Source organism: Pseudopodoces humilis, chromosome 4, assembly GCF_049639895.1.
Source record: "Pseudopodoces humilis isolate 2021_Gansu_Grassland_sample_001 chromosome 4, ASM4963989v1, whole genome shotgun sequence".
Lineage (NCBI taxonomy): Eukaryota > Metazoa > Chordata > Aves > Passeriformes > Paridae > Pseudopodoces > Pseudopodoces humilis.
Window position 1 is genome coordinate 30,581,770 of NC_142203.1, and position 17,280 is coordinate 30,599,049.

The window sequence follows — 17,280 nt, forward strand, 5'->3', positions numbered from 1 at the left end:
CTAAATCAGCTGCTAAAGAATGAATCTAGAAAATATATAAGCAGTTAGAGTTAATATATACAGATCACAAATCTGGTGAATTCCCCAATTTCTGCCTTCACTGGATATTAAGATTACAGTTTTTTTCCTTCAATCAGAAATTTTGCCATCAGTGCATAGGTGTGATGAGGGTATAGGTTGAACATTTTTGCAGCCATATGTGACTTATTTACAGTATCTTATTAAAAATATACAAACAAACAAAACAGAAATAAGCAAATTAGAAAAAAATAGTTCAGATTTTATGCATTGTAAAAGGAAAAAACATCCTATGAAATCTAGGATACATTTATATGGTTAGGGAGCTGGCATTCACAACCTGAGAAGTGGTGCTCATATACAAGAGGAAGCTGTTTTCTTCACAGCAAAAGCTAATGTTGAGGTGCAGAGACGGAAGGCTTTGCTGCCTTAGCTCTGGTGATTACAGAAAGGTGAGCTCAGATTCCTCCTGACATTGTGGAGCAGAAGGATCAAAGGCAGCTGTGAAAGGTTTCAGCAAAGAAAGTTCTACTCCCTATTGTGAGCTGGTCAGAGAGAAAGAAAGGCAATGTCTGTCAAATTTAGAGTACAGATGAGGAGCAAGAACACAGATGTGTAACTGAATGAATAACAACTTAACATGTATATTGAACAAGATTTTTAGCAACTACTGTCTCCATCAACCAATATGTTACATCGTTTTCAGTTCCCCAGACATTCTTGATGCAGATATAAGTACTTAATTGCATAGCCAGTGTTACATAGTCAACATCTAATTAGTTACATTATGCTTCATTAAATTATTTTCATATCCCCCCATTTCCTTATTTGTCCTCAAATGATTTTGGAACTATGCATTGTTACCTAAACATGGACAGCCAATGGTATCATGGATCCCAATTTATCTGAGTGCAGATAGTATTGCAGTATAATAAGTATATAATTCTTATAAACCACAGTTTTTAAATGTTAAAAACTCCCACTGTGGCCCCATACAGGGAGCAGACAGGAAGTAAATTTACAGAACCTTAGTGTATAAAATGTTGAATTTTCAACAGCAGGGAAGTGGAAAGGAAGACAGGGCAGCAAAGAGAGGTGGAAGAACCTTCCAGATCTGAAAGGAATTTACACTTATTTCTCTCTCACAACAGACATAAAGGGGGTGGGAGAAAAAGGAGAGAGGGAAAAAAAACAGCAGAAGGAATCACACCCATGTACACAAGTAAGTGAAGCAGTAGTTGAGGGGCTGCAGGACTGTTTTGTGATCTTTGAGAAATGCAAAACATAACCACACCACTGTGTATATTCTGTACAAAAAGGAAATTTTGCTTTTACACAAGGCAACAAATGTGGTGGCTATTTACCTGCCTGTTACCGCTGAAGATGAATAGATCTTGTGGACACCGGTCGAGAGGTGTGGTGAAAGAAAGAACAGAGTTTATTTTTCCTCCCAGGATTTATAGGCTTTTGGCCACAGCCAGGGATTGGATGGTCAGGATAACACTTTCTCACTGCACTGGCCATAAGAGATGCCCATCACAAGACGTGTAACAGAAAGAATGTACACATATCTATGTTTACAGTTACTGTCCTGGGAAAGTCCTTAGAAAACTATGTCAGCAAGCTCAGAAGCTGAGTTTTCAGGGCGACATCTCACCCTTTTTGGTTTAAACAAAAAGAAAAGAAAAAAGAAAAATGAACAAAGAAACTAGCAACATTATAAACAATCAAAAAATAAATAACAGGAAAATACAATATTCCATACAATCAGAAGGCTGTAATTTCAGGGTGATAACTCACCCTTTCGTTATTACAAAAACAAACAAACAAACAAACAAACCAGAAAAACAACAGAAACCCCCAAAAAATAAATGAAACAAATGTCTAACATCAACACCTGCTTGTGGATGGCTCTCAATTTGGTCACAGAGGCAGAATCCATGGCCAAATTGAAAGGTGCCTGGAAAAACTTATGAAATGCTATGACAGCAGTCTGTAATTATATCAATTGGGCTGATCCAGCCTCATGACTCTCCAAAAAAACCTAAAAACAAAACAGCGACATCAATGGAAAGATTAATGTAATAAACTTGAGGAGCAGAAACTGCTCACAGAACCTCCTCCAGCATCTACTGTGCCTGTGGGGTCAGTGTCAGAGGTGACTTTAAATCAGAGTCCCCCTCTAATAGACCAAACAAGGGAGACAGCTGTGTTGTGCTCAGTCCCATATACAGACACAACCATGTAAAAGTCCATTAATATTTGGACATCATTCATGCAGTGTCTGCACTGAATGCAAAGAAAATAATTGCACCTCCAAATGCGGGACTGTTTGTCCCAAAATTTATTTTGATTCTCAAATAATTTCAAGGAGGTTGTTTCTGGAGTCACTTGCAGCTCCATATCATCGGCAAATGCCGGAAAATTTTGCATGCCTTATGGCAAAATCTCCATTGATATCTCTGTGTGGGCTCAGCATTAATGATAGCTGGCACCAGAAAGACAAATTTCAGTCTGTCATCGGGATGCAAAGGAATTGCAAAAACAATCCTTCAGATCCACAATGAGGACTGGCCAATCAGCAGGAAGCATGGCAGATGAAGGCATGCTAGCCTGCAACAACCCCATGCTTTCCATCATAGCATGAACTTTCTGGAGGTCTTGCAATAACCTCCATTTCCCAGACTTCTTGATACAGAAAACAGGAATGTCCCAGGGACTGGTCGAAGCTCCAGATCACTGTGATCCAACTGCTCTTGCATCAAGTCACGGAGGGTGACTAGTCTATCATGGGAAAGGCCAACAGAATCTGCTGAACAAAGAGTCAGTCTCAAGTTCTTCATGTTGAATGTGTCAGCATCGGGTCCAAGGGTCACTCCAGGGCCCGTCAGCAAACCTGACAATTGTGATGTCCATGCCAGTGTCAAAACTCACGGAAGCTAGTCTCTGACAGGATCTCACCAAGGATGGACCGGGTGTAGACCCATTCAGGATGATCCCTGGCTGTCAGAACAGCAGTCCGTGAACCCAGGGAGGTCCAGGGAACCTGAAGCCACCATCTCCCCACAGCTGGTTCTCAGCACTGCGAACATAAAACTCAAAAGGCACGAGGTGAGCAAATCCAGGTCCCGCAGGGATGGGAACAGGAGGGGTGAGCATGGAACCCATGGCAGAAACGCACCCCAGGAAATCCGAATCAACGTCCCCTAGGTGAGCAATGATGCCTTGAGCAGTGGTATGCAACCACGCCACAAGAAGAGCACTCATGCCCTCACCCACCGGACCAAAGCATTTGGAAGCACATGGAATGCCTGATACGCTCAGCTGCACAGCCATTTGAAAAGAGGACAAGGTCCACAGGCCAGCCGAAGAGGCTCCAGCAGCCTGGGACCCCTGGCCCGTCAAGGCCACCGGCTTCTCCCCCACGGCAGCACCACCCAGTGGTAAACAGCTCAGGACCTTGGTCTGCCACAGCCACCGGAGGCGACGGGGGAGGGCTGGCTCCAGCCGCAGGCTCGGGTGATGCCTGGGAACCCGAGGCGGGGGGGGGGTTAGAGGCAGTCCAGCACAGCCCACCTCCAGCGCCGGGAAGGACCGAGGCGCCGGTACAGGCACAGCCTGCGAAGCCGCGGCACGGTCCTGCTCTGCCGCCAGGGGACAATCCAGGCTCGCAGGACGAGAATCCAGCAGCATGGGGCCAGCAGAACCCGGCCCGGCGTCCGCAGCACCCGTCCCCACGCCCCACGAATCTGGCGCGGGGGGGGGGGGGGGCAGCGCTCGGAACCGCCCCTAACAACGTTTCTTCAGGGGCGAAAGCTCCAAGAAGCGTCGCCGGCTGCTCCTGCAGGGGAACAGTGTGCATGGCTGCCAGCGCGGAGCCCGGGCCCTGCCCGTCCCCCACCGTGGGGCAGGGCACGGCCCAGCTACAGCAAGGACACGGGACCGACCCTGAGGCGTCCCCCAGGGCCGGCGCCGCCCCCCGTTCAAGCACCCCCCCATCGGTCTGTGCCGGGAGGGCACGCGGGGGAGGCGAGCCCGCCCTGGCCTTCCACCGCCGGGGCGCAGGCCGAGGCGGGGTCACACCCACCGGGTCCGCGGCACCCCTGACAGCCTGCCGGCAGGGATCCAACCCCGCCCCGGGCCTACACTGCCGGGGTGCCGGCCGAGGCAGGGTCACGCCACCTGGTCCCGCGGCAGCCCCATTCAACCCGCCGCACCTTCGCCAGATCCCGAGCAGCCGGAGCAGCCGGGGCTCATAACCGACCAGCAGAGCCTCGATCAGGGAATCACCTAAAGCGTCCCAAGCTGACTGCAAAAAAATTGCTTCAACCACAGGGAAAAACCCCTCAGTTCTGCCATACTCACACAGTTGCTGAAACTCAGATACAAAACATCAATCCCTCTCTGATCAGGCACCGCATGCCATATCTCCATAACCAGGCCCTCTGTAAGAGAAAGCCCAAAACCATCAATAGCCACAGGCTAGACAGTACCCTGTAACACATGTGCAAGTCACGGCGAGGTCACCAGATGTTACCGCTGAAGATCAATAGATCATGCGGACACAGGTCAAGGTGTGGTGAAAGAAAGAACAGAGTTTATTTTTCCTCCCAGGATTTATAGGCTTTTGGCCACGGCCAGGGATTGGATGGTCAGGATAACACTTTCTCACTGCACTGGCCATGAGAGATGCCCATCACAAGACGTGTAACAGAAAGAATGTACACATATCTATGTTTACAGTTACTGCCCTGGGAAAGTCCTTAGAAAACTATGTCAGCAAGCTCAGAAGCTGAGTTTTCAGGGTGACACCTGCCTTGCTGTGTGGGACAGCAGATGAACCTACTGCAATTAGTTATCCACTTTTATTACATGCATGTAGTAAATCTTTATTGAAGTGTGTGCTATTTAGCTAATAGATGTAGACAGCTGCAATTCAAGTTACCACAAACTTTTATTGCTGTTTTTATACTGTTCTTATGTCCAAGCATGAATTAGGGGTGAACCTAAGCCTCATTTTAGCAAACCTAGCTACTAGAAGCTGACATTTTTTTCTCATTGAGAATGAATCAAAGCTTTCTAACTTTTGCAGTAAATTATTTCCCCCTGAACATGAAAAACACAGATGAAAGAATCTTTGCCAACTTGTATCTCCTGCTCTTCTGAAATATCAAGTATGCTTTCCTTGTTCCAGATACTGCTGTCACTTCATGTATGAATGGTGAGGTCCCATTCCTCTTTGTCCGAAAGTGATTTTCCAATCGGAAACCAAAGCAATAATTTAATCAGGATAAAGAGCATGATTCATTTTTTTTAAGCTTTCTACTTCTTATATTGCTACTGATAATGTTCTAAATTGGGAAAAAAAAAAAGATAAATATAATGAACAGAAAAGATTTTATAAATAGAAGCACTAAAAGAAAATTATTTTATTAGGAAGGCAACCCAGTCACCTAAACTGTCAAGCTTCATTCCACATTTATGCCTTAAGCCAAAGACAGGGTGTGGAGTATTTTTTGAATAATGAATAATAGATCTAGAAGAGACCCTGGCATTCTTGGTTACTCATTCTAGCTCTGATGAGTGTACAGCTTGCCTTTCTTTTAAATTTCTTCTTTATAAATAAAGAAAAAATGCAAACATACATAAATAATCTTTCAGTTGCATTCTCTTTAATTATTAATGTCTCATCTATTTGTATGACCTGTATAATGTTCTCACTGAAATATAAGAAGGCAAGTAAAACCTTTCATTTATATTATTCTTCTAAGAATGCTTCTTACAATGATATGAACGACAAGGAAGTATCTAAGTGAAACACCTGAACAACTGAGCAGTTTTTATTTGACACGAGCATCCCTTCTCATTAGTCTCTATTAAATAAAATGCAAGACAACAGTGTTCAGAGCAATATGATTTGAGTATCTAATTCTGTATGAATGTGTAGATGTTGTAAAATTGTTACCTTTGTTTTTCTGAAGTTCTCTTTGTAACTCTGTTTTTTATAGTTCAAGATAGTTTATTGAAAATTGAAAGTTACTTTAGGACTATTTAGTTTTTCTACAGTATATATGAGCTTTTTAATTAAGCTACAATGAAGTTCTCTTGTATATGCCCATCCATTTACCCATGTAATGGCATGAACTCCAAAATGCTAAAATGTTTTAAATGAGAGGTATTTGTCGTCTTTTACTAATGCACATAAAACAATAAAAACTTAGAATGTTACCACCAGAAGAAATTTATTTTCATGTTTACAAGTTAAACCTAGAAACATGACTCTCTCCCCCCTGACATACAGCTAATATATCCCAAATATAATCCCAGCTCTTCAATTTACCAGCAGCTGTGGCCACTTCAAGGCGAAATAAATAATTTCAGAAGTGTGTACATAAAGCCAATGGGATATTTCATAAATGCTGCAACTGTGGAGGTAACAACCTAGAAGAGTATTCAGAATATAACAGTGAAAACATCTTCCCTAAATAAAGGTTACATGATAATAGTTTTGGTCTGTAAAATCATAGGGATTAAAAAACCTATCAGGAATAATCATTGCATTAAATTACACCAATATTTACATAACAGATATCTAATACTGGGTTTGGGCTAACTAATTTTGAGGTTTTACATTCCTCTACATAATCATTATCAAAAAATATTACTTGTGCTCAGGATGAATATATCAAAAAGATTTTGCCCTCTTTACTGAATTTCAATGGGGAGCAAAATACCTTTATAGCAGAACTGGTCAAAACGTCATTTAACTTTCACCAAAATCATATGCCTTAATCTATCATAGAAGAAAATGGAAGTTGTTTATTGCATCACCTGAAAAACCTTGCAAATCACATCCAGAGAGCTTTGTGCACGAATATAACTCTGTTCTTTATTCTGCAAGAATAGCTTGCAACATCCAAGGTAACAGGAAAAGGTAGGAGAGGATCCTAGATATAGGTATCGTAGAAGATCATATTTACCTTCTTCTTCCGGAAGATAGGAGTGACACTTGCTTTCTCCAGTTTTTTGGGAAGTGCCCACAGTTGCTTCAATTGGTCAAAGGTTGCCGAGATGGGCCTCACAGTTACATCTGCCAACTCCCGCAACACCCAGCATTTGATAGGTGCATCCCATCAGGGGCCATGGACTTAATTATTTCTCATTTGCTGAAGTATTCCCTGACCTAATCCTCTTGCACCAATGCCAGATCCCTTCTAAACTCAACCATGCTGTGATTCTGTGTTCTCTACAAAGAGCTAGAGAGGCTCTGGGTCTTTGAATCATAAGAGCACTACATTCAGAGAAGTAAGCAGATCATGATTATGCAGTAAAAAAAAGGCAAAAGGCGATAAAGAAGAGACAGTAAGCAGAGTAAATGTTGGAGAGATTCTGCTTTTTGTAAGATTGTTGAAAATGACTGTTAGTCCTTCTGCAGAGGGGGTTTCAGGCTTCTGTTCACAGTTTATGGCAATCTATTAAACAGAGTAAAATCCTTTATGAATGGAGAGGTCTGTAGAGCCAGAGGGGACACCACAGCAGATGCTATTGCTCTGACAAAATAAGCAGATCAAGAAACTGATAAAGTAACATCACTGGGCCACTTCTGGAGAAAAGAGCAGGATGAAAAGTGAAAAATCTGCTGGATAAATGGAGAACACAGTTGAGGAGCATCCAAGTCTAGTGAGAGAAAATGACCTTGACAAAACTATCATAATTCAGTGACTGCTACAAAGATGAATACAGCCTTTCAGGGTATCTAGCATACAGTGAGACAAAGTGTGACAGAAAGAAAAAAAGGATGAGAAGTCCAAGTGTGGACACAATCTGTGAAGGAAAAGTGATGGACACAATGAGGCCTCCTAATAAGAAAAAGCAAAAGAAGAAACACTGGAAACCTTATCAGTCTACATCTTTCTCATGAGGGGAAGTAGAGGGGCAGGCACACATCTCTTCTTCCTGGTGACCAGTAAGTGAACCAAGGAGATAGCATGAAGCTGTATCAGGGGAGGTTTATGTTGGAGAAGTTTCTACACCCAGAGGGTGGATGGGGACAGGAACATGTTCCCAGTGAAGTAGTTAAGGCACCAAGCCTGTCTGAATTAAAGAAGTGTTTGGAAAAGGCTCTGAGTAGCTGGAAGGCAGGTTTGGAGGCTCTGCTGGAGAGTATTTCATTATTGCATGGCACTACATATGAAGAACAACTCTGGGTGATCAGGAACACTCAACTAAAAAGAGGAAGCAAAGATGGAATGGATGAATTCTGATGCAGTAACTGCAAAATGGCATCATGCTCAGCATGTAAAGTAGAGTGAGGAAGGAGTACTGGGAGGACATGCACAGTTGTCATGTTTGTCTTCCCAAGTAAATTGGATCACACATGATGCAGTCCTGCTTTCCTAGGAATGGCTGGATATCTGCTGATCATGGGAAGCAGTGAATTAATTGTTTTGTTTTCCTTCTGTGTCCAACTTTTTGCTTTACCTATTACCTGTCTTTACATCAACCCAAGAGTTTTGTAACTTTCACTCTTCCAGATCTTTCTTCCCTGCCCCTGGTAGTAGAGTGAGAGTGGCTGCATAGTGCTTGGTTGATGACTTGGGTTAAAACACAGTACCTTCCCATCCACTGCCACTGGAACTTGCCCACAGTGCCAGGTCCTTCTCTGTTTACCACGTCTGCCATGCTTCTGGAAACTGGTGCTCCTGGCCAGCTGTTGTATTGGTGGTCCTCAAAAACACCAGCAATAGAACCTGATCCCATAGACACAGGAAGGAGCTATAGTTGTGTCTCCAGAATAAGGTTCAAGGGACAACCTACTTTTTACTCCAGGAAGACCAAGATCCTGGTCTTGGTGGGACGTGCTGTCCGATCAATTGTTCTCTTCAGTGAGACAGAGAGGCAGAAGAGAGACAGGGAAGAGAAGGTGGAAAAGAGAGGGAGAAAGTGAGACAGGAAGGAAAGAAGTGAGAGAGAAAAGGGAAAGAGAGGGGACAGAGGAGGTAGGGAGGGAGAGAGGAAGTAAGGAAAGGAGGAAGAATCACTCCATCAGCCTGACACTTTCCGACTTTGAGGATCAGCCAAGGGGTCAGCCAAGGAGTGTCTTCCTTGAAGCCCATTTCTTCATGCAAACATAGCTTTACAACCAGCATCAAGGCCACTGTTTTCTTTTGCCAGAGCCAATCTCTTCTGAGTGCTGTGATCAGTCACATAACTCTGGTTATCCCCACAAAGTGGTGTTTGGATTCAGAGAAACTGCTCAGAAGCCCCAGTTCCCTGTACCCTGGAAGGGACACCATCCCTTCAGTCATATAGCCTGTCATGACAGTCCTGCCAGCCTGTTTTCCCAGAAACCCCTCTGACCAAGGGACTACAGGGTCCTTCCTCTCCCCTTGGCCACAAAGAAAGGCAGTGCATGGAGCAGCATGTTCTCTCCATCTGTGCATAGGCACCATCGGCCTTTATTTGGCACATTCTCCTACATAAATGCACCTGCTCCCTCTTCATTCAGAACTTCTTCCACTGTCATGGCTGCAGCAGGATTTCCTGCAGGAGAAGGTACCATCAACAGGGCCCTGGGACTCTGTGGATCTTTGGACTGTGGAGGGTCATGGGATTAGGGACAGGCCCCAGGTGAAGGGAGAAGAAGCAGCACCCTGTGACTGTACCAGGAAAATTACAATTTATCTCTTGTCTTTTGAATAAAGACTTGTTGGAGGCTTGATTGTGCCACCACTGGAGTGACCTCTTGCAGGTCTGGGAGAGTTCTGGGAGCCAGGAGCCCTCCTCTTCCGGGGGTGCCAGGACCCCCCATGTGAGAAGTTCCTGCCTTGGATGGAAGAAGAGGGTCTGCATTTGCTGCCCTGGGCAAAATCTGCCTCTTCCACCTCCCTCAGCTCCTGCTCTGCAGACAAGGACACAGATGAGGGACACTCAGTATCCCTGCAGAAGGCAGTCTGTGAGGTGCTGGCTTGGTCTTCCGTATAGGAGCCTTCAGGGCTGCTTGTAGGGGAGGCAGGATTTTGCTCCCAGGAGCTGGTGGAGCTGGCTGCAGGGTCGTGGTCCTTCTCCCCAGCAGTGTGGGTTTGCAGGAGCCTCTGGGCATCCATGCTGCATCCATGAACAATGATGTTAATAAGGCCATAGACCAGTGGTGCTGTATATCCCTCAAGGTCAGGCTGCAGCATCTGGAACAACAATTTCTCATCTAGACCACAAAGGCATAGGGCCTGCAGGATGTGTCCCTCTGCATTCTTTGCCAGCCACCACTGGGACCCATATATTGCTTCCAGCTTTTGACACAGCCAGGGCAGCATGGGGTCCAGGAGATGCTTTTGACTTTGGAAAAGTTCTGCCCACACCTTGGGCAGGAGGCCACCCACAGCCTCTGGCCTCATAGCCCCCTGCTCAGCTGGGGACAGTGTCCCCTGTGGAGAAGATGGCAGGGATGGCACAGGACAATGGGGGCTGTTTTCAGCCAAGCGGCTGGGAGCTCTTCCTGCCTGGCTGCAGATCTCTGGCAGCTCTCCAGAGGGTGTGACAAGACACTGTAGATAGTCATCTTCTTCACGCACAGAAAACTTGACAATCAAAATTGTTCTGCTGCAGACTGGGCATGCTGGTTTCCTGTCTGTCCAATGCATGATACATCCCAGGCAGAACTGGTGGCCACAGGGCATTGCATAAGCGGCATCCTCATGAGCATCATGGCAGATGGGGCAGCTCCACTCTCTCTCTGTGGGCTTAGCTGTACTCCATGGAGAGTCCTGGGGGCTGGGAGCCCTCCTTTCTGTGGGGTGCTGGGGCTCCCTGTGTGAGTGCTCCCAGTCCTGACAAGGCACAGCAGGACTATGGCTGGTGCCCTGGGCAGAGGAACTTGCTACCACCACCTCCCCCTGCTCTTTCTGGGGCTGCACCTGCTCTGTACCAATCAGCACAGATGGCTGGAGGATGTGGAGGGCACAGAGGGCAGCTTCTGATGTGCTGGGTTGGTGCTCCATGTCAGAGCCTGCAGGGCTGCTGGCAGGGGTTGGATGCCAGCTGGGAGTCCCTCCCTGGGAGCCGGTGGAGCTGGTGGAGTGGGAACTGGCCTCAGGGCTGTTGTCCTCCTTCCCAGCAGCATGGGAGAGCAGCAGCCTCTGGGCCTCCTCACTGCATTGGCCCACAATGAAATTGACAGTGCCAGCAACCAGCTGTTCTGTATATTCCTCCAGGAGAGGCTGCAGCATCTGGACCATGACCTCCCCATCTGGACCACAGAGGCACAGGGTGTACAAGATGCTGTTCTCTGCTCTCACAGCCAGCCACCACTGGGACCCATATATTGCCTCCAGCCTCTGGCGCAGCCAGGGCAACATGGGGTCAAGAACATGTGCTTCTTTTTGGAAAAGTTCTGCCCAGACCTTAGGCAGCAGGCTACCCACGGCCTCTGTCCCACTAGGCCCCTGCTCAGCTGGAGAGAGTGTCCCTTGCACAGGACCCGCCCCAGGGCGCTGGCAGCTGTTTCCATCCAGGAGGCCAAGAGATCTTTCTGCATGGCTGCTGGTCTCTGGTGACTCTCCCTGGGGTGTGATGACACATTCTAGGTATTTTTGTTCCTGAAGAGAAAACCTGACAGACTCTATCAATCTTCTGCAGAGTGGGCACTCTGGTTTCTTCTCTGCCCAACGCAGGATGCAGCCCATGCAGAACTCATGGCCACAAGGTATCACATAAGCGACACCCTCTCGCTCATCATGGCAAATGGGGCAGCTCCACTCTGTCCCCATGGCTCTGTCTGTTCTCCATGGTAATTCAGGGTGTCCTGAGAAGCTGCTCCCCATCTCTGGCACTACCAAAGCATCTCACACACTGCAATGAAATGGAGAAACCTTGGTCCCTTGCTGTCCCTGTGCTCCATCCTCCAAATCTTGTGGACATACATGGCAGAAAATCAGACCTAAGCCAGCCTAAGTCAGATTCTCTCTGTGCCTGAATGAAAGCCCCAAGGGATGTGAAGTCACAGTCTAACCCTTGAGGCATCACAGTTCACTGCCAGGTGACAGTATATGTGACACCACAATGGGATGTCCAGCTCACTGAGATGGGGCATTTGGACCAACACAGCATATTGGAGGCCACCTTCTGTGTGGGTCTTGGCTGGCACCTGAGCATGCTCCAAAACTCAGTGATGCTGACCTTTGTTACACTCCTTTTTACATTAACACATAGGCCTTTTATCCCCACCCCAATTAAATGAAGTCTAATGTGTCTTCAGGCCACACATTTCCACATGAGCAAACAAGCTAACAAAACTGCTTTAAAATGTATGGCATTCCCTTCCGAAGGTGATTCTTTAGACATATTTTCCAGCTGACAGGTGATCCGGATAGCAGTAGAGTATGTGCTTGCAAGTACTTAGACATCTAATTAATCAATTTAAAATGAAAAGCTCCTTTAAACTTTTAAAATTAAATCTTTGCACAGTGGTAGGAGAATTCAGTGAAGTACCACAAATATTTCTGGGGAGTTTTTCACGCAATGACTAACTATGTTTTCAAACTGCATTCAAAATGCATTTTGTGTTCCCCGGAGAACACTCCAACAACAAACTTGACATCAGTCTCTTCTTTTTTAAAACAAGCTAATCAAATGTTTGTGTGCCCTGTGGGACAGCACTGTCAAAAAGGCTGCCTGGACCTGTCAGAGCTGAGAAAAAACAGGTGATGGCTTTGGGATGAGCACCCAAAGCTGCTGACACCATCCCCCAATGCACCATCCAGCACCAGGAGAAGCCTTGCTTATTTTTTCAGTATTTTATCCAATTACCCTTTTTTTTCCCTTTTTTGCTACTTTCAACTTCTGTACATAGTCCTCTCATTCCTTTGATGTTTCTACCTCTTCCTTTCTTTGCACTTTCCCCTCCCTGATTGTCAGAGAAGTTATTTACAGGTGGCTTAAGCTCCTTTTTCTCGCCCACCTCATGTGCCAACACCATGATAATTCTCATTATTTTGCCCCTAACTGCCTTCTCTTCGGGGCTTCAAGTCTTTTATATGCGTTTTTCGGGCAGTAGGTGGATAAGGGCTTACAAAGTGATTTCCCAAGGCCTACAGAGCAATGCAGTGCAAACCAGACCTCTTCTCTTTCAGGCAAAGCTTCTTTGAAAGGAGTTCAGAAGTCCCATCATGGAAATGAAGCGCTGTTGACAGAGCACAAGACAGCGAAAGGATTTGAAAGGGGATGGGAAGCTCAGCTTGCAAAATGAGACATAAGAACTTTTCTCCCCACCAGAATTTTGGCATCACAATAGCATTGCTTTATGCAATTTAGATCGTGCTCTAAACATCACCTACTTGTACTACACATACTTGCCTTGGTGTAATAATTTTATGCTTTACTCTGAGGAGATGGGAAAAGGTATAAAAATTTGCCTAAGATAAATTTAGGGAGTAATCTTCTTCAGCCACTGTGGCAATCAGAGAGAAAATACAAACATTTTTAAATACTGTTTGAAAACTCATAGAAAACATATGAACATAAATGTCTTAAAACTTTGCAAGATAAAAACATGTAAATACTTGATGCAGTGAAGAACAGCAATGCTTCAGTCTGGTCACCACTTCATCTCTCCACGAAACACCCCTAGAAGGAGAAAACTCAGCTCCACTTGGACCTCCTTTCTTAAGGAGAAACTATCCACTTGGTATACCATAGAATGTTTTGGTGATCCTTTAATCAAACCAACAAAAAAAGTCTGTAAAAAGAAATGTAGAAGACATAAAGAAAACAACTATCACTAATAAAACTTATTTGGCAAAAGTTGTCTTATTTAAGTTATCCAGTGCCTTAATAATACTGATGAGGATTCCTAGCACCATGTAGGCAAATTTAAGTTAGAGTAACCAGCCATCCTTTTGAGACCTTTTCAGTTTTAGGTAACATGGTCTTTTTGTCAGATCTACACATTCTGTTACATTCTGTTTTGCAGATTTGGACTGAAGTCCATAAACCAAAATTTCTTTTCCAAGGGTCAGGTAGTATTCATTCTGTGGGTGTGATGTTAGAGTGGTCCTTAGGGAAAAGGACATGGCTCTCTTTCTTGTTCTCTTACTGCTTTGGCACTCAAAGCCATACTTGCTATTACAGTCATTAAGTACAAGGTCCTGCTAGGATGGTTGACTAATTAAATAACAGACAGCCATGCTGCCATACTGGGGACACTGCTCTGGAAATGAGCAGAAAGATAAACCATTTAATGTTTTTAATTTTAGAGCTTCTTGTTCCATTGAAGCTTTATCTGCAGCGGAGTTGCATTTACTGTACTGTTCAATACAATTCCCTGCGTCCAGAGCTGACTTTTATTGCATAATTTAGCAGTCTCCAGCTGTAGATCTCACAGCCTTGGGATCAAAAGTCCTTTCCACTTCTGATTAAGTGGCTCTTCATTCCAGGTCTGGACATACACCCAGTCTCCTGACTGGTGAGGATACATTGAACATTCAGGGTTATTAGTGAGACCAAAACAACAAACTTGCATAATGATAAAATAATTTTCTCCTAAACGTTAGAGATTCTCTAGCGGCAGGTTTCAGCCTCCAGCCTCTGGAGGCAGACAAGGCTCAATACTCACTGCTGCCAGAAGGAGGCACTGCAGGAGCAGCTTGCAAAGCTTCATTAAGACTACAGGGAAGCTGAATCTCCATTTATTTCCCATTTTATTTCCAGGGAGGAATATTCGAATATTTGAATTCACCACCCTCTCCCAACTCACTTTTTGGAGGTGGGCCCGGGATTTTGTTTCCTCAGTCCTTAGTCCTTAAATTTTGAAATAAATAACAATAATGCGTAAGAAGGTCAACGAGGCATCAGCTGCTTCTCATATATTGCTTGGAGGCCAGCTGCCTCCCACACTCGCCCAGTAATTTTAGCACATTTTGCAGTGGGGATAGATAGGGGTTATCCCCCCTCCAAGGGGTCCAAACTTTTCACGCAACAGGTTGTTCCCCGGGCAAAAGACCAGGGCTTTTCACTATGTGCTTCCTCCTCGAAAAGATTCGTTTCATTCTTCTCATTAGGGAAATTGTCAAAACAGTCTCAATTCACTGTCTTTGTGATAATTGCTAATTTTCCCGCGTAATTCAACCAATTCTGTTGCAGAGCGAAGTATCACTACCGTGCACTCTGCCGCCTCACAAGCGAATTCCTTCTTTATCAGTGGGCAGGGGTTGGGATGAGAAGGAGGGAAGAAGATTGGCTTTGCTGAGCCAAACCTCTCCTCCAGGGAGTGTAGGAAGGTGACACCATCTTCGGGGCGTCCCATCTCCACGTATTTTAGGGTCGGGCGGAGTTTAGGCTGAGGGGAGAGCTTTGTCTTTGGCGCGCAAAGCCCTCCCAGGGCCTGTGGGGGCGGTGTTGCAGGCCGGCCCGCCCGCCTCTTCCTGCAGTGTGGAAAGAGCTGATTCCGGGCCTTCCCCCCCGCAGTGTTAAACTGCATCTCTAAAGCTCATTGGAGAAGCGGGTTTAACTGGTTTCTCAGGTTTTGGGGGCTAGCTTCTTCCCAGCCTTCAGTTCTTGCTCCAGCCTGAGGCCGGCTATTGGACTCTGAGGCAATTTGCAACTGATTCAGCTCCTTCTCTACCTGCTGGGCAACATACGTCACTCTGACTCGAACCTCCATGCATATGAGTACCAGGCCTTGTCCTTTACTAGCGTTTTTTAAATTTTATTTTACCAAAGTTCATGTTTGCTCCACAAGTAACTGCAGATGGTGCTAGTTTTTCTCACTCCCCATCTCTCCTTAGGGTTGGATGAACTTTCTTTATAAGCTTTTAGCAAGTCTGTGAGCGGAGAGCAGTTCAGATCAGTTTTGGTGTGGGATTCCATTACTTTTCTGCCAGAAAATAGCAGCTTTGGCTGAAAATTTATTTCTCCTTTATTATGTGATGAGCAGTTACTACTGTAGTAGTACTATCCATGTCACCTCAAGAGTACCCTGCTTGTTGCGCCAATTAAAATGTTAGGCCCCAAAAACATTGCTCAGTGAGACACTTTAAAAGGACTTACACTTGTTCACGTCCTCTGAATTAAACAAGCAGGAGAAATACTGGTGAGATATTCTCAAGAGGTCAAAACAACAAAAAAACCTTCACTGGCAACTTTTGAAAACCAGAGAACTTTGGCAAAAAACTGAAAGCAGCATTCAATCAACATACAACGTTCCATAAAACATTAACTTAGCCCATTCAACTCAATAGATTCCAAGCCTGTTAGATTTTAAGTTACTCAAAAATCTGAGAGGAAGGAATTAGAAGAATTAAGAGAAAAAAGAGAATGACAGAAGATACAGAAAAGAACCAACATAGGTATCACTCCTGGTTCCAGTAGTGTTCAGCTGATAAAAATTCTAGGAGGAGGTAGGGTCAAGACATGTGGTTGCCACATATCCTGAGTTAAATACCTTTTGACTTTCCTGGGGCCTTCCCCCGTATGGAGCTCCTACTCACCTGGCCGTTTTGGAGCTGGGTTACAGGGCTCCAGACACAGGTGTAGAGCATTGGCTCTGGTGTGCCAGGGATCAGCAGCCACTGCTGGATTGGGAAACAGGTCTGGGGGTGTGGGGTGTGCAGAGCAGGGTATCACCTCACCAGAGAAAGGCTTGATCTGCCCCTTCCCCCACATGCAAGCATCTGAAATGTTTTTAGCCAGTAATCTCTAGTCTCTTACAAGGTTTCCAGGTTCCTGTGCATCTTGGCTGTCAAGACTCCAGAAATTTGTGGCTGGATATTAAGAAACTTGCACTTTTATTCCTTTCAAAAGAGGTAGCATGAGGGTTGTTTCTTCTTTCTAAGGCCTTCCCTCCTTTATATGTCCCTGTCTTGAGATAGTTCCTGTAAAGCCTCTTCTCTCCCCTTCCCCATGAAAATGGAGGGGGACAACAGAAAAAAACAATCTATGAGAGGCTAAAAATGTTAGTTACGATGTAGTTAAAAAAAAAGAAAAAGAAAGTAGTACACCAATATAAAAAAATTGTACAAAAGAGGTAATGGCTTGACCAACAAAGGTGAAGTTTCACATGTGGCCCCTGGAACAAAGACAAGATGGTGAGGGGTTACAGAGTGGTTCTGATGGTCAATGGGGGCTGCTGGTGCTGCCTGGAGCAGCTCTGGACCTGCAGTGGCAGTTCCCTGCACCCTCTGTGTGGCAGTGATGGTGGCAGTGGTGCCATCAGTCCACCACACCGGGCATGTGTGTGGGGATTGGTTCTGCCACTTTGCTGCCTCTTCC

General features: G+C 45.4%; 1 protein-coding gene across 1 annotated transcript; it reads right to left on the bottom strand.

Moving 5' to 3' along the window:
- Positions 1 to 9,698: 9,698 nt before the first annotated feature.
- On the bottom strand, positions 9,699 to 11,783 carry LOC106628536 (uncharacterized). Its single transcript, XM_014258719.2, has one exon. It carries the CDS (start codon positions 11,781 to 11,783, stop codon positions 9,699 to 9,701), a length of 2,085 nt encoding a protein of 694 aa, XP_014114194.1.
- Between the last annotated feature and the right edge of the window lie 5,497 nt (positions 11,784 to 17,280).